At 43.9% G+C, this 21451-nt stretch overlaps 1 protein-coding gene and 1 long non-coding RNA gene across 3 annotated transcripts in view; both read right to left on the bottom strand.

Moving 5' to 3' along the window:
* Window positions 1-8255, bottom strand: part of NECAB1 (N-terminal EF-hand calcium binding protein 1) — a 195655-nt gene extending 187400 nt beyond the window's left edge. For both annotated transcript variants that reach the window (XM_040493940.1, XM_040493941.1), the window contains exon 1: window positions 7908-8255. In XM_040493940.1, coding sequence (XP_040349874.1) covers window positions 7908-8240 — 333 coding nt within the window. In that variant the 5' untranslated portion in view covers window positions 8241-8255. The remainder of the gene's footprint in view (window positions 1-7907) is intronic.
* Window positions 8256-10920: 2665 nt separating this feature from the next.
* Window positions 10921-20872, bottom strand: LOC121042677 (uncharacterized). The gene is made up of 3 exons (XR_005796378.1): window positions 19524-20872; window positions 17118-17185; window positions 10921-11943 (listed from the first exon to the last, which is right to left on the bottom strand). It is a non-coding gene; the product is annotated as an uncharacterized LOC121042677 (long non-coding RNA).
* Between the last annotated feature and the right edge of the window lie 579 nt (window positions 20873-21451).

The raw sequence follows: 21451 nt of genomic DNA, 5'->3' as shown, positions 1-21451 counted from the left end.
AATTGAGAAGTTTCTTTATAGTAGTCAAAAACTGAAAACAACCCAATGCCTTTGCACAAAATAAATCTGTGGCACATCCACTCGACGAGTACTATTGGGCAATAAAGAGGAAAGGGTTCTTGAATACACACAATGACTCAGACGGATCACAAAGTGATCATGTTGCATAAAACCCTAGGACAAAAAAGAATACCTGCTATATGATTCCATTTATACAAAACTCTAGAAAATGCAAACTAATCTATAGTGACAGAAAGAAGATTAAGAGTTACATACAAATGAGCAGGGAGGGTATTATAAAAGGACATGGGAAAAGTTTTTGGAGTGGTAGATATATTTATTGTCTTGACTATCATAATGGTTTCACAGGTATGTACTTATGTAAAAACTTATCAACTTTTCACTTTAAATGGGCGCAATTTAATGTAAGTCAATTGTATCTCAATAAATGGGAATCCATGGAAACAAAAAAATTATAAATCATGGATAAACAGAGCTCATGTGTCTATATTGTATCTGACTTTACTTCTACACATTAATTATATTATCTTTGGTGGATAAGAACTGCTTGGCCATCAGGTATCTTAAGTCATGATTTCAAAATTTGCTTCTGGGAAATCTATCTTTTCTCTACTCTCGAGGATTGGGCAGAGCCTTCAGGCCTGGCAAACAGGGTGTCACATCACTCAGTCCACAGTGACTACTCAGGCATGAGCACAGTAAGGTCATGGTTTTGCTTGACTTATCATAAGAGACACGCTTTCTCTTCTGCTGACTCTGAACTTGGGAAGATATAGGTAAGAAGCTGCTGTCCACCCTTCTATCGTTATATACGTCATGGGTTGAACTGTGGGCCTCAAAACAAACACCGAAGTTCTAACCTCCAGTAACTGTGAAGGTGACCTTGTTTGAAAGTAGTCTTTGCTGATCTAATCAAATTAAGATAAGATCTTACTGGGGCTCCTGGGTGGCACAGTTGGTTAAGCGTCCAACTTGGGCTCACATCATGATCTCACGGTTTGGGAGTTGGAGCCCCACGTCGGGCTCTGTGCTGACAGTGCAGAGCCTGCTTGGGATTTTTCTCTCTCGTCTCTCTCTGCCTGTATCTCTGTCTCTCAAAGTAAATAAATAAACTTTAAAAAAAGAAGGTAAGATCTTCCTGGATTGGAGTGGGCCCTACATCCAAAGACTGGTGACGTTCTAAGGAGAGAGAGATTCAGAGATGCAGAGACAGAGGGGAGACCACATGGTAATGGAGGCAGATACTGGTGTGGTACAGCTGCACGCCAAAGAATGTACAGGAATCTGACCCTGGAAGCTAGGAGACACGCATTGAGCAGACTCTCCCCTAGAGCCTTCAGAGGGAAAGGTCCTCCCCATACCTTGATATCATCGACCCAGCCTCCAGAAGTGAGAAAACAAATGCGGTTGTTTAAGCCACGTGTGTGTGCAGTATACTGTCACAGAAGCCACAGAAAATTTATACAACCTAGAACTGGACATAACCAGTCCTCAAGACAGCAGTGTCCATCCAGAGACTGAAAGAAAGCGGATCCTGATGACACTGTCTGAGCTCCTGATCAAGCCATTTTTACGAGAGTCTCCACTTCTCATTGCAGGAGCCAATAAATTATTGTTTTAAATCTTAAGATACTTTAGGTTATTTTTTTTTTTCTGTTAGCAACAATCAAATCAGCCCTAGCTGGCACTGTCTACCAAGGGGAAAACAATCCAGGTAATATAGCACACCACAGCTATGTTATATATACTACCAGAGAAAATGTCCCTTTATCATATTGCAAAGATACCCTTGAATCACATGAAAGGGGCATTCGAGGATCATTTTTCTGAGCAACAGACAGTTATGTGAAGTAACCAGAGCCACTCGTACATTTAGGTCATCACTTCTTGGTGGGCAGCTTGAAAGATTAGCAATAGTTTTGATTACCAAAGTTTTCGGTTTTCCTGTTTTCTGCTACAGAAGTATCCTCCTTTCCTTCTGTTGACTTCATGAAGATGAAGTATGGCTAAATCTAATCATTTTATATTCTTATAATAGTTTAATATTATTACCCAAAATCTCACTTATGAAAAATTTCCAACAACAGATATGTATCCCCCCTGACTTGTGTGCATAAGAAATTGATCCCCCTTTATAAACTAAGTTTATTTAACGACTGCAAGAAAGCTGCTTGTAGTAGTAAGAACTTCTGTGCTTAGAGCAGAATGGGACACAAAGTCTTTTTACTCCACGGAGCTAATTTCTAGTGGGGATTTGGGGAATCCACCTCTCCATCATAACCAGCTTCCTCCCCCTCCCTGAAACTATGAAGCCCCAGCGGAGAGTCAGGGAGACATGAAACACAGCCTAATTCTTACCTTTACTATGCTCGAAGATTCTATTTCAAGCTCTATTGTGTCCTTAAGAGTTCGAAGTAACTAGAACAGGAATAACCACATACCAGAGAGTTGGACCCAGGACGTCCAACATTTCATTTCAGAAAGCAGTATCTTAAATAGCATTCAGCCTCTTAGCAATGAAATTAAGACAGTGGCTTTATTAAGACAGTTCTTTGTAATGAAATATGAACAGAACGGTCTCTGCTGCAAATTTTGCCTCTGAGCCCACAGACTAATAAAAAAATGTACTGCAGGGGCACCTGGGTGGCTCAGTGAGTTAGGTGTCGACTTCAGCTCAGGTCATGATCTCACAGTTGGTGGGTTCGAGCCCCACATCAGGATCTGTGCTGATAGCTCAGAGCCTGACTCACGGACCGCGAGATCGTGACCTGGCTGAAGTCGGACGCTCAACCGACTGCGCCACCCAGGCGCCCCTAAAGAAATTTTTTTTTTAATGTACTGCAGATGAAAACTGGGTTCATTACACTATGCTACCATAGCAATCTGGATGGGCTAATCTTACCAGTTGCTACCACAAGATACATGGTAAATAGATGCAAATATTAGGGTCAGAATTAAAACTCAAATGTAGGCCATGCTGTGTTTTTGCAACAATCTATGGATTATCAAACAGCATCCTTTACCCTAAAGGCTATTCTTTGACGGCCTTCATTAAAATGTCTCATTTCTCACCCGAGGTTATTCAAGGCAGGTGTTAAGATGCAAATATTGTCGTCAAGGCCTATTTGTCACTATTTACTGAACTAATATCTGCTAAGTGCTTTCTACTGTGTCCCAGGTCAAAATTTTTTTTTTTTAATTTTTTTTTCAACGTTTATTTATTTTTGGGACAGAGAGAGACAGAGCATGAATGGGGGAGGGGCAGAGAGAGAGGGAGACACAGAATCAGAAACAGGCTCCAGGCTCTGAGCCATCAGCCCAGAGCCCGACGCGGGGCTCGAACTCACGGACTGCGAGATCGTGACCTGGCTGAAGTCGGACGCTTAACTGACTGCGCCACCCAGGCGCCCCAATCCCAGGTCAAAATTAGGTAATGAGATAAGCCAGGAAGACTCCTGAGAGATGAGGATATAGGGCAGGGAATTTGGTTCTCATCCAGAACACGGGGTACCATCCAGAAGGGAAGACCTACCAGGTAAATCATAGCCTGTGGACCTGGACCTCCAGAAGGAAGGACCTCCACGAAATAGGATGCAGGGAAGTGGCCACGGAATGGATGGAGCAAAAGTAATCAGCACAAACATTTTTATCGTCTCAATTGTGCCTGGAGTAGGGCTTGTGTGAGAAAACAGGTTTAAATGTATGGTAACACTAAAGCGAAGTTTCCCTTACTTCTGCAGCCTCTTAAACCTCAGGGAGTGGGGCGCCTGGGTGGCGCAGTCGGTTAAGCGTCCGACTTCAGCCAGGTCACGATCTCGCAGTCCGTGAGTTCGAGCCCCGCGTCGGGCTCTGGGCTGATGGCTCAGAGCCTGGAGCCTGTTTCTGATTCTGTGTCTCCCTCTCTCTCTGCCCCTCCCCCATTCATGCTCTGTCTCTCTCTGTCCCAAAAATAAATAAACGTTGAAAAAAAAATTTTTTTTTAAAAAACCTCGGGGAGTGATATCTGCCTTGCCAATTAGGGTTAACTGCCATCCTCCCAACGGAACCGCACTCAAATTATCCAGGGTGCGCTAGACAAGATAGGAGGTATATGGCTCTAACAGAATTCGGTCACAGAACCATTATACCTGAAAAACTGTTTCTGCTCTGACAGTCCTCCGTCCATCTCACCTCTTAGACAGATATTCCCATCCATGTGTAGAGACAGGGCTTCAGGATTAAGTAGCTTTGCAAAAGAAGACTCTTCCTTATTTTCACCAAGTCCCTGACCAGCCAGGCACTGTGCATTTTGTTCAGTGGGCGTGAGTGCGCATGCCTGGCCGGGGGAAGGAAGGGAAGACAAACAGGAAGATCATCTCTCTCCCTCACAGCCTTCCAGGCCCCACTTCTGCCCCTAGCAACATGAGGAAGGGCCACTTCCTTTCCAGCTAAAAAGCAAACAAAACTGTTGGGGAGAAGGCAGTGGCATCAAGCGGTGGAATTATAACTAACTTCACTTCGGATTTATCTTGCTTCGGGGGATGATGTGAAAGGCTTGATTTTCTCCCTTTGCACAGTAGCGGAGTCGATTAATAGAATGATTCCAAAGAGGGACCACATGCTTTATGGACTAGTATTCTACATCAGAGTTTATTCCCTGTCAGCTGGAATGAAATAACCTGGGGACGGACAGCATTGCAGGTGTTAAGAAGGAAAAGAACTGTCCTCCTCCTGGTCCTCCCACGTTGCTATGCACAGAACCCAGTGAAGCCACTCTCCTGTGGGTAGCAGGGGGGCACAGCACAGATGCCTTGGCACCAGCCCTGGGTTTCCTAAGCCCCTCAGTGGGCACTCAAGAGTATTTATGATGAATATATATAATGTATACGTAACGTATATATTCTGCCATTTTTTAGACAGAATCGAATAAAATCAATTAGATTTCTAATGAAACAGTCTCTGTATTCATCTGTGGATTTGGCAACTGTGATCCAGGCATTCAATAGGGAACAATGATCTAGCAATAATGGTGCAAATTTATATAGCACACTTCCTTTATCTGTTTTCAGTTTTCTTATCCTATGCACTTGCCCTGAAGGCAACAACTTCTAGAATTAAGCGGCATACTCATCATGATTGCTGATTTGGACATGAGGGAAATGAAGCAAAAGCCAAATCGGTATGGCAAATCCCTCTCTGGTTTTCTGATCTGCGGCTAGTTTCTTACCAGCTGGATATATCTAGTCATGTCAGCAACGGTAGCCTCAAAATCACTCAGAGGACTGGTTAGTACAGTGGCCTTGGAAGACAAACACTAAAAATCAAAGTTTTCCTCAAATTCAGAAATCAGTCCGGGTGACGCAGGTGACTCTGACGGGTTTCATTCCTGTTCCTCTTTGGAGTCAGGGAATCTCTATTACCGACTTATGATCCGCATAGAATTCAAAAAGCAATCTTTCTTAGCAGTGCTACTGGAATACATGAAAACAAATCGAGTAAATTATGTATTTATATTTCACATTTTATTTTTGCTAAAAAGCAATATGATCCAGAAATGAATAATTCAAAAATCCTTAAGTAACAAATCCTTTCTCATGTCACAGATTTCACCAGAGTGCTGGATTTTTCACAAAACATCTCAAAGAAAAAGTGTGAACAAAATCTCTTCTACTCGAGATAAAATCCAGTGGCTTTTTTTTTTTTTTTATATAGACACTGGCGTTTTCCTGACAAACAAACATGTCAACACCTCTTGTGTGAAATCAGTTTTGTACTCTTATTTTTAAATTCTAGAAATAGATACAAGAAGGCAAGGGTATCCTATTCACAGAGCACATGTTCCTTCAGAACAGGGACCTGATGCTGTTTATTTACAGAGCTTGAGAACAATCATATATATACAACAATAAACAAGATTTTAATTTCCTCTTTTTTCTTTTTCTTTTCTTTTCTTTTTAAGTAGCAGTTTGGACACTTGGGCCAAGATTAGTGTGTGTGTCAAAGAGGACGACTTCCATTTGTACAGCTCAATCCATTCATCTCCACAGCATTGCCAGGATTTGTTAACTGCTTCAAAAAAAAGTCATAGAGAAGCACTTGATACCGTTGGGGGACCCAGTGAAGATCAGGCCAGTATGAATGGAGGGTCCCTTTGCCCTCTTCGAGTCTCTTTGATGGCAGCTTAGCCATCAACCTCCTAACAGACGTGACTTCCTGGGGCCCTGATGCTGTCCCTGAAGATCCCCTTCTCCCGTGTGCAGTGTGCCTCCTTCTCTCAGCCTGGCTTCCTCACGGGCTTTTTGGCCCTGAATGGCAGGATTTAATGAATAATTTAATGAATAATAGCAGCCAGTTGGACCACTAGCGCCAAAACATCACCTGACTGGCCAGAGCCAAGCAGAGATAAGGGCTCAGAAGAATAAGGGACTTGAACCGGAGAGAAAAAATGGGAATCAGATGGTTTTGGTGGGAAGATGGCTGGCCACAGAGGCCTGGATCCCCACCTGGAACTGCACGGTGAGGAGGGGAGGAGGCTGCCAGGAGATGCAGCTGAGTCTCACCTAGGACATTTGCCTTTGACCGGATTTCATGATCAATATGGTTTTCTCTCCCAATTAAAAAATCCCAGCTAATCCATTCAAAAGACACTTGGGAGGGCTCCTCACTCTGCCCCCCTTATCTTCATGACAACCGCTTCACCATTATGGTACTAATGAGTTGATTTCCTGATGGTTTCATCTCTCCACAAATAAATGTATTTTCATTTTAAATACACCTGGATTTTAGTAAGAAATGATCTCAGGGAACAGTAAAGAGCTCGCAGCACTCAATGCCTTTTGCCAATTTTCTACCATGTCTAAATAAGTGGCCAGAATTGTCCCCACCGACTACCTCTAGGGGACAGCATATATGTAACAACGCAGAGGCTGAGGGAACCCAAGCCGGCAGGCAACTGAGGGAGAGGAAAACCACTAATCCTAACAGCAAAGAGCTGGGTGAAAGAAAATAAAGAACAGAAACAGCAGAAAGGGGCAGAAACGCAAAATTGAGAAAATAAATAAGAAACAAAACTGCTGTACAGATAAAAACCCTGGCGTGAGGGTAGAAAAAAGAAAACAAAGAAAGAGAAAGAATGATTACAGTATCAGAGAAATGAAGGAAGGGCATCAATACCGAAGGGAGGGAGAGGCCCCAAGGAAGAACATTCAAATGCTAGAATTGATGAATAGCAATGAAAACTTGGAGAGGTATATATAGGGAAGAAGAATAATAGGGGGAAAAAAAACGGAAAAATAGGAGGTGGCAGTGAAAAAAGTAACAGCATGAAAGGGATCTTGGCCACCGCTTTAAAAACGAAAAACAAGTATGTTTTCAAAGTAATTGTTCTCCGTGGGGGCTGGGGAAGGGTGGCGAGGCATCGCAATCCCTAACGCTGTCCCCGTAGCCTAAGAGCTTCAGGGAGATGGGGAACTGCAAACAGGTCACATCAGAGATGAGTTGAGTTAATGATGTTCCCTCCCTCCCTTAGCTCCTTTAAAACGCTCTATTCACCTGAATAGAGATTGTTGTAGCTACCGATCTAGTCCCCAATGAAACCCACGCCGTTGGAAAATTTAACTTCTGCCATTCATTCAGGGTTGTTAAGCCCCGAGCTGCAGGTGCAGGACAAGCCTTTTTACAAGTTGGGTGGTAGTCATTCTCCCGCATTTTCCTCGGTGCATTTCCAGGGGGACAGGGGAGCGAGGTAGGAGGTAGTTCTCGCTGGTGTTCGGGGTGGGGGGGGGGCGGTGCAAAACACCTGCTGATCAGCGCCTGGACCGACCAGCCTCCTCCAGGGGAAGAGGAAAGCCGCGACGAGGGGGTGGAGGTCGGGGACCGCCGACCCAACTCCTTCGCCCGGTACTTACGTCCAGGAAGATCGACATGCCCTTGGACAGCTGCAGGGCAGAGCTGAGCTCCTCCGAGGAGTTGTTGGAGGACGGCGACGTCTCCCGGGAGTCCTCCATCCTCGGGAGCCCAGAAGGCGGCGGGCGGAGCGGGGCTGGGCGGCCGCACGGGCTCGGGCAGGGGCGCGGCCGCACTGCCGCGGGGCTCCGGCTCCCGAGCGGGCGTTCGCTCCCGCGCGCCTCCCCGGCGTCTCTCTCCGCTCGCTCTCCCTCCCGGCTCTGGCCTCCGCGCTCCCACGCGCTCTCGCTCGCGCCTCCCCCTTCCCTGGGCTGCCGGCGCCGGATCCGTCTCATCGCTGCGCTTAGCAACCGCTGCGCCCCTCGCGGAGAACCGACTCTGACCCCCTCGCCGCCATTGGCCGCCGCCCCCTGGAGCCCCCGCCCCACCCACGTGCCGCCAGGGAGGAGGTGGCCGAGCGCCAGGGAGGGGTGCGAGGGCGCGTGTCCCAAAGCGCCGGGTGCGGGAGCCCCGAGCCTACCCCGCGGCGGAAACCTTACGAGTTAAAAGAGACTCGAAGAGATTTTGCCAACTTTGCTTTTCGTCCAAGCGAACCTGTCCGCCCCACCCTCCTCAAAGGTGGGTGGGCTTAATGGACACCACCGATTAATGGGGGATGCTGATCTGGTGTAGGGGAGAAATCATCACGTTTTGGAATCTTCGAGGTCTGGGTTTGAAACCTGCCTCAGTCGCTTTGTTATTCTGTGATCTGGAAAGTTGCTAAGTCTATAAATCCCAGTTTTCTTCATCACTACAAAGGTCACGAAAATGGGGTTTACCTCAAAGGCTTATGAGGTTTGCATGTGGTATTGCCGTCCACAAAGGTACTGAGTGGTAAGGACTGCACAGAGTGAGCCTCGAAAAAACCCTTTACTATGCGGAAAAGATGGTCAGGTAAAGTTCAAGCAAGAAATTTTCCAAAATAGAAGCCACAGTAAAGGATGCAGTCCCTATCTATGCTTAAGCATTTCAACTAGGGTAATTACTCAAAATTTGGGGGCTTCCGTGAAGGATGCAAAAATGGGAATCCAGCCTTTCATCAGGAGAGATATCCACTGTTTACCGGGCATCAGAAACGTGCCAGGAGCATGCCAGCTGTTGTGTGGATTAGAACAATCTGGGAGCAAGATGAGTCAGAGAATGGTACCATGTTTTAACAAGACTTTACCTATGAGAATTGATGGGGTGGATCCAGATCTCCATTTTGTAGCCTCCTAGGAAAGTAAGTTCTTGCTAGATGTGTGTGTCCACAAACCATCCTAGACAAAATGTGTCTTAAGGCATATAAAAAAAGTGCTATGGGTTTCTTAGGAGGAACAGTTTATATTCTGGCTGTTGGGACCTTTGCTTGATAAAAGGGGCAGTATTTGAAATGGATCTGAAATCCCATTGGTAGATAGTCCAATTGGTAGATAGGCCATAGTGGATAGAAATAGAAGGAAAGGACATTCAAGGCAGAGTGAATAGCGTGAACAAAGGCACAGTACCAGGAAAGCACACGGACTCTGTAATGGATCCATTAGGATTCTTTAAAAACATGCAGAATCCCAACAGGGACCAGGCTTACTGAACCAGAATATCAAAGTATGAGACTCAGGAATCTGAGACCCATTCACACTCATGATTCATACACAATTGCTCTGTAGCAGGGCCAGGACTGGATGAGGCCAGGAAGGTGCCTTGGGCACAAAATGCAAGGAGATGCTCCCCTGCAGGATCCAGAGAGTGGCTGCCTTCTTCAATTTTGCACCCTAGGTGTCTCATTCGCCTCATTCAAGGCCCAGCCCTGCTCCGCAGGTCAGTATTTGAAAGATATGGGTCCAGTTGTTCTCCACTCTGGGTCGACAGTGGACTTAATTAACAAGGGTGTATGGCAGCTTAAAAATGTGGCTACAGATTCATTGACACGCTTCCTATAGAGAGGCGGGTCCCCTCCCCTGAAGGTTCCTGCCTGCTTCAGTGAATAAAATGCAGCAGAAGCAATGCTATGTGCCTTCTGAGGCTAAGTGTGTAAAAGGCCCCAAGATTCCACCTTTTCCAGCGGACTCTTTGCTCCTGTGCTTCCTGTGGGAGATCTGACTACCCTGAGCCACCACGCTTTGAGGAGGCTATATGGAGAAACATATGTAGACACCCTGGCCAAGAGTACCAGCTGAGCCCAGCCTCTGACGCATCCCAGCCTAATCAGCAAAAAAAGTAAATAGAGAAGCCTCCAGATAATTCCAGCACCTACCTATTTGATACACGCCAGATGGATGCCTGTGCTTCACCCCCCAGAATCATATTCAGTTAGCATAGTGCGGGCCTTGGGCCTCAGTGGGGTTTTTTTTTGGGGGGGGGGTTGTGTTTTTTTTTAAAGCATCACCTGTAATTTTGATCTGCAGCTAGGATTGAGAACCACTGAGGTGGTCTATACTATACGCATAGGAAAACAATAGAATAAAACATCAGAAGATAGATAAAGGTCATTAAGTGAAGACACTTGAAGTCCAGGGGTAGAATTCTGGACTTCATTAGGGAGGGAGTTAGAGACATTAGATTAATCAGGGTGGATGTTAATTGGAGCTGTGCTTGAGAAACATTAATCTGGTGTCGTTGTGTGCTTTTACCTTATTAACAGCAAATCTCATTATCTGAACTGCTGGAATAGCCCCTTCCCTTTGCCAACTGCTCACCAAAAGAAAAGACAAAATCATAAAAAACAGACTGTCCAACTCATCAAATGGGCACTGGTCTTCAAATTACTGTAAAAGAAAAAACCAGAAAGAAAGGAGGAGCGGTGCTGCTCAAGAACATCAAGCTACAAAGTTTAGGAAAATATGATGTAATTCCTGCCATGCGTGGAGGAGTGAACAGATTTTTCTGCAACAAGTTGAAGTCTGGACCCTGTAACCCAAGCTGTGGGTCCCTCAGCCCTTAAATTCAGCCCTGCAAGTGTTAATACTTTGATGCCAACCCCACAGTAACAAGAGCAGGTGACAAACAAGAAGACATTCTCCATTTATACATGAAAAATAGGAGAATAATCAGTAATCATCACTCAAAACCAGGGAGCTATTTGTAACACTTCAGTAAGAATATTCCTTTTACCTTTGCCAACCCCAGTGATATTTTCTGTACCTGTGGCTTTGCTTATTTCCTCTAATGGGCTGCAAAGAAGAAATATAAATTATTAACCTACCAACCAGTCATTAATTTTTTTTATGATTTCAGCATCCACATCATAATGCTAGAGCTGACTTCTTTTTTTAATGGAAATGTCATGTTCATAGAAGGCTCCAGTAGAAATGGATGGCAATTAGATTCCCATTCACAGCCAAATTCAATAGGCTCTACAAAGTGGTAACCAAACATATTTTTAGTTGTTTTTTTTTTTAATGTAGAAAGCATGCATTTTTGAAAACTGTTTTCACACATCATTTTTCTGAAACACAGATGCTTCCCTGCTGTATGTAGTATCAGTTACAAATGGAGACAGCCGACTTGGGGGAGGAAATGCATCTCCTTACCAAATCTTTGTAGCTAGATCCTGGGGGAAAGAAAAAGAATTGTAATTCTAGATTCCAGCTCTCAGGCTTCTCATGATAAGACATTGACACGAAAGTATTTCTGGCATTTCAGGAGATGATCGCAGTGCAGGAACGTATTGTATTTCAATCCATCTCTGTTTCACAGAGGAACTGTTATCTAAGCATTTCAGACAGCCAGGAATCTATCTTATTTATAGTCTAAAAATTCTGTGGAAGGTTGCTCTTTGGAGCAATGGTTCAGAATCCTTCCAGTCTGTTCAGTGGACGTTTTCATTGCTTTGGCAGCCTAAGATCCAAACCTTCTTCCTTATCGAAGGTCATGTCTCCATGGTGAGGATCCTGATCAGAGGCAGGATGCATCTCTTCTGAGGAAGGAAGATGGTCCCAGGGGACAGGGACAGATCACAGACCTGTCAGCAGAGACAGATGTGGACTCAGATGACAGGATGCTTTGCTTGGGACTTTAAGTCTGCAAGGGACATGATGGGAATTTTATTAATGGTGATAGACAAAAGCCACACAGTGTTGAGTGACCACAATGTCAGCAGAGCCCCTGAAGACAACTTAACCATATGATAAGGGAATTTGACTGTGGTTTTGGTAGCCTTGATCTCTAGCTTTCCCATCCACTTCCCATAAGACCAGGCATCCTTCAAAAATTTTCTTTTCTGTTTTACATTGCTCAGCTAGTGTGTGTATGCAAACATTTAAGTTCTATTCTCTTAGAAAACTTCAATGATATAACACAGTGTTATCAACTATAATTCCTTTGTTTTACATTAGCTCTTCATTTCTTCATCCTGTAGCTAAAAATTTGTACCCATTAACCCAACTCCCCCTACCTCCCCTCTCCTTTGCAGCCTTTGGCACCTACTCTTCCACTCTCTGTTTCTTTGAGTTCAACATGTTTTCTTTTTCAGGCTCCAATATAAGTGATACCATGCAGTATCATCTGTCTCTGTCTGGTTTATTTCACTTAGCATAATGCCCTCAAGGCTCAGCCATGTGGTCTCAACTGACAGGATTTCCTTCTTTCTCATGGTGAATAATATTCCATTTATATCTCTATACCACATCTTCTTTATCCATTCATCCATCAGTAGATGCTTAGGTTGTTTTCACATCTTAGCTACTGTGAATAATGCTATAAGGAACATAGGAGTGCAGACACCTCTTCAAGATCCTATTTTCATTTCCTTTGGAAATATACCGTGAAGTGGGATAATTGGATCTTTTGGTAGTTCTATTTTTAATTTTTGAGCGAGCTCCATACTTTTTCCCATGGTGGCTACACTATGTAAAAGTGCATTAGAAAACTCTGAAAAGTTAGTAAGAGTTAGTTTTTGATGTTTGAACTATGACAAATTCAATCTAAATTTCTTCTGATACAGAGAGCCATTTGTGAAGTCATTGGGGAAAACATCGGCTAGAAAAAAATAATTCTATTCAGACATTTGTGTAATGTCTGCTTCATGTGAGGCAACTGACAGGCAGAGCTGGGGAAATGTTGAGAAAGGCTGGCCCTTGCCCTTGCGAAACGTATGCAACTTAAAGAGACATTTTTATAATGGATAATTTTAAAGCAGTGAGACAAGAGTTAACACCAGAGGTTGGCAGTGAGCACAGAGAGAGGACAGCGGAGGGCACAGCTCCCTGTTAATACCTATTCTGCATGGCCATTTATGTAACTGTAGATGGCAAAATTAGGACTCAGAAATAGTAAGTACCATGGGCCAAAAATGATTAACAAATAATGGCTATTTTCCTACAAGCTATTTTACCCTGGGGATTTTTTTTTTCTGTTATACTACTGTGTGAGTAAAATAAAGTTGCCATCTATTGGTTTAATGGACTTACTCTTCTGTACAAACAAGGTTGAGGTATTGCGTGCAAGGGATTGAGTAAACACTAGGCACAGAGAAAGTGCTCAGCAAAGATAATCATTGTTATCCCCACCAGCACCACTACCTTGCAAGCATGTTGGAAGGACCAGAGAGACTTCACATAAAATGTATGGTAGGATGTCCGGCACATAAGGGCATTATAAACATAAAAAACAAAATTCAACTGAGTAAATTTGAAGATCAACTAATTCTTCAACTGGGCAGTATCCCAACTAGCAAATAGAAGGGAGCTTCACTGAGCTAAACAAAAGAAAGAGTTTTAAAGGCAGAAGGCAGAGAGAGGGCATTGGAAGAAGAAGGATAAGGAAAGGGAGGGAGAGGGAGAAGGAGAGAAAGAAAGAAAGAAAAGAAGGAAGGAAGAAGGGAGGGAGAGGAAGAAGAAGGAGAGGAAGAGGAAGAAGAAGGGAAGGAGGAGGAGGAGGAAGAAGAAAAAGAGAGGAAGTTATTAGCAAGGAATGCATTATTTAGGAAAGTCTGCCCTCCTAAGGAGAAGAGAAGGGGTCTATCAGTACGTTCCCTAGTGCTGACCAGGAAATTCTAAGTTGGCTGTTAAAGGTTACATTCTCTGGGGGATTGAAACTGCATTTAGGTTAGGTGTTAAATCTTGGCTTACTGACTGGGGGGCCTTGGTTTACTGTCATGACACCATTTGGGGCCTGTGGTTTTCTTTTTAACGGGGTTCTGGTAAGCAGTGGTGGTCCCTGTTACTAAAAGATTGTTATCCATAGCCTTGGACACCACTGTTTGCTCCCTCCTTGAAACTCTTATCCTGGCTCCCTGATCCTGTCCCTCCCCGCTTTAGTCTTCTTCTTGGGATCTTCTAATTCTTCCAAATGTTAGTGTTTTCTAAACAGTGTCCCTGTTTCACCTTTTCCTTTCTTTCTTTCTTTCTTTCTTTCTTTCTTTCTTTCTTTCTTTCTTTCTCCCTTTCTTTCTCCCTTTCTTTCTCCCTTTCTCATCTCCTTTCTCTCCCCTGCTTACTGACAATATCCAGTCCCATGGTTTTCATTGGTCTTTAGGCTGACGACTTTGTAACCAGCAGACCTCTCCCCCTCGCCTGTAGATTCTTATTTCAGCCTGTCTGGTTCACATCTCCGTATGACTATCACTTAGGCATTTTGAATTCGACATGTCTCAAAATGAATTCATCATTTTCTCATAATTATCCTATCTTCCATATCTTGTTGAAGAATGTCATCCTTCATCCAAAAAAGAAACCTGGGAATGGTGTCAAACTCCTTCCAGCACTGCCTCTCGCCCTTCCTCTGTCTCAGCCTCACCCCATCCAATCAGTTACAAAAGTTATCTTGGAATCTACCCTCTCCTTCCATCCTGATTGCCACCACATGAGACCAGATAACTGTCATCTCTCATCTGGAGCAGTGTCCCAGCCACCTGCCTGGTCCCCTTGTCTCCAACCTGTCCTCCCACTAATCCATGCTTTCCACCCTCTACAGAGAGAGACTTCTAAAATGCACATCTCAGAGTAGCTCACACCTGCTTAAAATCCTTCCGAGGCTCACTGGAGCCTTCAAGATAAAATCACCTTTGCTTCTGTCACCTCTTGCCATTCTCCCCCTGCCTCCTCCCCAGCCTCAACATTCTAACCACACAGATTTACTGGAGTGGGATGGAGTGGTTAAGCAGACAAATTCTTATATCTGAAAAACGTGGGCTCAAATCCCAGCCTACCTTCTTATTACCTTTGGATAATACTAAGGCATTTGACTGAGCCTCTCTTTTTCTCAACTCGTAAATAGAAATAAGAATGCTATCTAAGGAGCACGGTTCAGATATTCAGTTAAATAATGCATGTGAAACACTTGGCATGGTACCTTGCACAAAAATAATGGCACTAAAATGTGGCTATTTATCATTACTTGCAGATACTTGGACATGCATTGCTCTCTCAGGCTCCTGGGCTGTTGCCCTGGGCATTCTCTGCCGAGAATAAACAATCTTCCTTAATGGGGCTGCCCATCATTTAGTTGGGTTTTAAGAATCAGCTGAGACATCATTTCCTCTCCTCCCCCACCAATCCCCAGGGCTGGGTTGTTTTTCCCTCCTCCTTGTTTCCATAGCACTCTCTACCTACCTGGTTCATGTCCCTTATCACATGTTTTCAAAAGTAATTTTTTAGAATCCTGTTTAGTTGCCTGCCTGCCTAAACTCTGAGATGCTGGAAAGAACTGCATTTTTTTGTCTGTATCTTGTGTCTGATAAATTGCTAGACACGTGGTGGGCACTGAATAAATGTGGAATGAATGAATAAAAGAAAGATAAAATAAATCTTATACTCAACATGGGAATTAGAGTAAGAGAATGAAGGATGTTATCTGCTTCCTTGTCATAAGATCCAATTACATGAATTATGATAAAAAGATACAGACACAGGGGCACCTGAGTGGCTCAGGCAGTTGAGCCTCTGACTCTTGATCTCGGCTCAGGTCGCCATCCCAGGGTAGTGAGATCGAGCCCTATGTTGGGCATGGAGGCTGCTTGCAATTCTCTCTCTCCCCCCGCCCCTCCCCTCCTCACTCTCTCTCTCTCTCTCTCTCTCTCTCTCTCTCTCAAAAGTAGATACAGACACAAAGAAGAGGGACTTCAAGATCTGGAAGAAGAATTATAAGCACAGACCACTAGGCTGACTGGAGCTGTGCTGGGTCACTAGATGGCAGAGGAAGGGAAACATAGCAGGGGCCCCCCTCACTCCTCAAAATGTCAAATGCTGATACTTAGCTACCGTATCACAAATAGAAAATACTGTGTAGGCAACAGCTATCATAATTTGAATAAGTATCTACCTTTACAAACATTCAGGCTCACAGAGAGGTGGGAGAGCGGATCGGACAACTCTGTGTAGATGCCTCAAGAGTCTTATCAAGGCCCTAGAAAGAGGCTCAATTCCTTTCTGACTAAGTCTCTTCATACAAATGTAGACATTTGGGAACCACACAGTGAAGTCCTGGGCATGTATCACTGAACCCTGGGGACCCAGGATGCAGAAAGGGTAGCATTAGGGGAGCCAAACCCAGCTCTGAGGTTATCAGCAAGTTGCTTAGCCTGTCCGAATCTTAGCATCCACTTTGTAAGATTTCTGTGGGGTTACAAGAATGGATATAAATTTGGCTGTGAGCACTTTGTGGTAGACTTGGAACATTCTGTTGATCACTCTGCCCCCAGCACTTAGTGCTGCCTTGATGCAGGGGAAGTTTCCATTGATACTGGCTGAATAAGTCAGTAACCAGTGCACAGTAGGGTCATCACTATGGGTGCAGTACTGTGCACGTTACCAAACTCAAAGAGGTGTTAAGGGATAATGTGAACAGTAAGAATGTGCCCACTCTCTACCCCAGTTCTGTCCTAGAAATGACTTTCTCATATGCCTGCAATTATGGAGAATCTGAAGTGCCCACCTCCACCCTGCTTAGCATTTTTCCCCTCCTAGTTGCTCCTTTATATAAGAAAAGTTGTAACATTTCCTTTAAAAATGCAGATTAGCCTCTGATTACGGACATATGTAAAAACAGACCGACTACTTGTTTTCTCCAAAAGAGAACCCCCAAAAGCTGAAATGTTTCCTAGTTTGCGAGTAAGCCAAGGTTATGTGAAACAACTTTTCAAAAGTGATTTTCTAGTAAGTGTGTTAAGCTACTTTTCACTATACAAGAGTTGGAAACCACATTCTAATCATATAGTTCTTCTAGTGAATGTGTCAGAACCCCAAGCAGGCACTTACCATATGTTTTTATGAAACAACTAGTCCCTTTGGACTATAGTACATCCTTAAGGTGAGCTGACTCCATCCTATTAAGAACCATATAAAAATGCAACATTTTATTTACAATTTTAGAGAAAGATTTTGAAGGTGCATACTATATTAAAGTAATTTACAGATTGAAAAAAACAATCTTTTGAATGAACTGCCCGTTTTCCACCAGGTAAAACTGTTTTAGGATTTTGTTTGTGTTTTTTGTTTTTTAGAGAGAGCACAAGCATGGGAGAGGGGCAGAGACAGAGAGAGAGAAGATTAAGCAGGCTCCACTCTCAGCATGGAACTTGATACAGGGCTGGATCCCACAACCCTGGGATCATGACCTGAGCCAAAATCAAGAGTCGGATGCTCAACCAACTGAGCCACCCAATCATCCCCAAATTACTTTAGGTTTAAAAGAATTTCCTAACTTCACTGGGTTCTCTTTCATTTTTGCCAATGGAAGTCATCATAATAATATGGACAGGGAGAGAGAGACAGACAGACAGACAAAGTACACACTGGGTCATGCACAGTCTCCCACTTTGACCTTTGTGTCCTTAGGCAAATCATTTAACCTACCTGTGCTTCAGTTTCTTCATCTGAAAGAGGGAATAATAATAGCACTCACCTCATGGAGGGCTGTGAGGATTAAATAAACTATTCCACGCTTGGCTCAAAATAGTTGTTCAATGAATGTAATCATCATTAATTTATATAACAAGCAGTTATATAAATCTTCTCATAGCTCCTTGTGAATATGGGCAAAGAACATGGCATGCTTTGATGGAAATTTTTAATATTCTTTTAAGAAGGGTGGGAACGATCTCAGCTCCCTTTACCCCTCAGAAATCCAGTAATTCACCTGGTCTTAAGAATGCTGACATAAACAGTTCTGGAATCCATTGCCCTCCATTTGTCTGCATTTCTGCCTCATCTCACTTCTGGAGCAACTCACCCCTGATGATAGAGCCTCTTCCCAGAACTCCTTACCTCTCACATTTCCCTCCCCTGTTACTTCTCCAACCCACAGAGCAATGATCTTAGAGACCTGGGATTCCAATGTTCTCCCTGCTCACAGATTGTCAGTGGCCGCCATTGGCCCTGGGATTCAGTGCAAAAGAATCTTTGTGTCTTGCATGTCGCTCTCAAGACCCTGCAAAATCCAGTTTTATCTCTCCCCAGGAGCCCACCATGACCTCCCCATAAGTACATACATATGCACATATACTTACATATGCATGCACACACATGCACATGTATTTGTGTATACACACACACACACACACACACACACACACACACGCAGAGTTCCTTCAGTTCCTGACCTCCATGCTTTTGCCTCCCCAACCCCTATTGATTCTTTAGGTTTCAGTTTAGAGGTCACTTCCTCTGGGAAGCCTCAAGCAGCCCTTCCATGACAATTCAAACCATGCAAGCTGCCCATTGTCATGTCTGTGGACCATACACTCAAAAAAAGGCAGAGGCCAACGTATCTGGCTTACTTTCCACTGTGTATAGTAAGGGCCCAATGCACTGCCGTGGCTTAGTAAGTGTTGTTGAATAAAAATCTGTTACATGATAAATTGCCATGTTTATTCTGCTCTTTTAAAGTTTAAACTTTGGCAAATCAGTACCTCATATTAAAAAGGACTATTTAAATTAGATGAGTTTTCTATTAGTTTCTTTCATGGAAGTAGTACATGAGAACAAATGGTAAACAACAGCAAAAAATGTTTAAAATGTACCATTAAACACTTTTCCCCAGGCTGAATTGCTTGGAGCTTGAATTTTTCTTTCAGAAACAGCATGAATTATTTAATGTTCATTTTAGCAAAAGACAAAAAAGATTAAAGGTGAGAAAAAGAATTCATTTCACAGTCCATCATTTTCTGCCTCAAAGAGAAATTAGCATTCAATTGATGGGAGGGAGGTAAACTAATTCAAGTCTCTGTGGAGGGTAGTTAGCCAACTCCTATTCAAGTTAAAATTATGTCTGCCCTTCAACCCAGCAGTTTACTCCCAGGCATTTTTCTCTAAGGCGATAAAGGGACAACATCACAAAGAAGATGGCTTAGCCTGGATTGCCTAGAAAAGAGTCTGAAGCAAAGCTTTGTGGACAGGTTCAATCCCAGAGCCATAAAAGGGATGGAAAAGGGAAGCCAGGCAAGAAAGAAGGGAGAAAGAAGAAAGTGGCACTTAGTGAGGTGGCCACAATGTTACAAGAAAATAAAGCCAGTCCCTAGCTAGGCCACATTTCTCTGGTCTGGCTGTGTAGACCCACTGCACCTGGGAAGCGTCCTGGGGTAAAGGAAGGAAGGGGGACATCCACTTGTCATCTTTCCAAATCTTCTGTCTTTCCCCAGTCAGTGTACCCTGTCCCCTACTCACCTGTCCCTCTGGCTATTAGGGACCCCAGCACTTCCAGGTTGTGCTACCTGGTCCATCCAGGCAGCCCTGGGAAGTCAGTCCCTCCGCCCACAAAACATGGACCAGGGCTCTCCTCCCTCTGAGCTGGGAAGTGGTGGGAGGAGTCAGAACCATGGGTCCCTTTGAATCTGGTTGGAGCTGCAGCTGCCCTTCCGGAAGCTCTCCTGTATGACCCTTATCTTTGGGGGAGCATGAGACAGCCCCCAGAGCTGGGAGATGGGGCCAGTGCCAAGGCAGTGCTGCTCTGCATTGAGCTTCAGTGCGAAAGCGGCGGCAGGCCTGGTGGGCAGGTGGGGCCGGGAACACCTGAGGAAGAATATAAATTGGATCAATATAGATGTACGCTCTACATTCACTGTAACATGGTTTATGAGCCCCAGTTTTTATACCGCTGAAACTTTCATGAATAGAGGGGTAAGCCCAATAAATTTTAATGTATTCAAAGTTGCATTAAATCTGGTTAAAAACAATATTGAACGTATGACAGAATGTATGCCATGACGTAAAGAGAATGTGACTGAATGTGTGTGTGTGTGTGTGTGTGTGTGTGTAAGCCTAAGATAGTAGGAGGAAAGATTTCCAAAATATAAAATATTAGTGGTCATTTCATCTGGGTGGTAATACTTCGAATGGCTTTCATTTTTACCTTAATATGTCCTTGTGCTTAAAAAAATGTATACTAATTATATCTTATTTTATAATCAGAAATATTTCAAAGTTATTCGCATCATGAGCGAAGTTTAAGAAATGATATCATGGCACCCGTCATAAATAAGACCAGAGGAGTTTCCATTCTGGGTCTGCCAGACCACTATGACTCTGACCTGGAAAGGATTAGTGTGAATAGCACTAATCCATAATATCACCTATGGCATTATTACCAAATACGAATTTACTTAATGAAGATTTAACTCTGGAGCAACAAGGCTGAAGCAAAGATACACTGAAGCCCACCATTCAAGGACTTCCATACATGTGCCTCCTCACTATCTTCATAGCCACTTATTGGGACCCTGCTTCAACCTGGACAATAGGTCCTCACGACCCTGCCTTTCCCTCTTCCACAAGTTTGCTCCTGGAGCCCCATCTTTGTCCCAGCACAGCAACTGTCTACTCCACAGGAGCTGGGCAGGGGGATGTGAAGGCCTCTTTCGGGCCTCAGCGCATGTGCTTCCTTCCCTGGTTACCTCATCAGAGTCACAAAAAAACCCACTTTGCAAATTATTGTGATTCTTAAAAACTCCTCTTCGACATCTCAGTAGAATTCAGAATATGAGATATTGTCAATAATCCCAAAGAAAAAATTTAATTTGCTTACCCAGAGCATGAATAACTAGATTTGCAGTTCTAAATGGACAAATTGATCATTTCACGTGACAGGAACAAATCCTGCTTGAAAATGATACTCCGGTGCAAAATGAGATGCAATAAAAATGTATTCCAAAGCACCAAGGTTGAAGAAATGAAATGACAGTGTTTTCTTTAAAGATTCTTACAATCTCAGGCTGGCTCTGGCTTCATGATGCTATTAGTTCCAAAGCACGGAGAGGTGAGCCAGTACACTCCATTGCACTCCCTCCAGAGGCAGGCTCACCTCCTGCCAGTGCAGAGTAGAAGTGAGGGGTGGGTGAGACCAGCCTGCTGGGAGCGGAGGCGGGCTGGCTGGGTCCCGGCATCCAGACAGCATGGCAAGCAGTTCGTGTCTGAGGAGACCAATAGGAAGGAGGTTTGTAGGGGAAAACACAGGTTTCTAACCTGCAGAATGACTAAAGCCCTGGGGAATTTAGTGTCAATAAGAGAGCCACAGACCCAAAATGGCATCGCTTAGGTTAAGGCCCCCAGTCAGTAAACCAAGACTTAATACCTAAACTAACTGCGGTTTCAATGCC

The sequence above is a fragment of the Herpailurus yagouaroundi genome, unplaced genomic scaffold (genome assembly GCF_014898765.1).
Source record: "Herpailurus yagouaroundi ecotype Mexico unplaced genomic scaffold, PumYag 186, whole genome shotgun sequence".
Classification (NCBI taxonomy): domain Eukaryota; kingdom Metazoa; phylum Chordata; class Mammalia; order Carnivora; family Felidae; genus Herpailurus; species Herpailurus yagouaroundi.
Note: the sequence above shows the minus strand (reverse complement) of the source record. Positions and strands in the feature narration are given on the sequence as shown.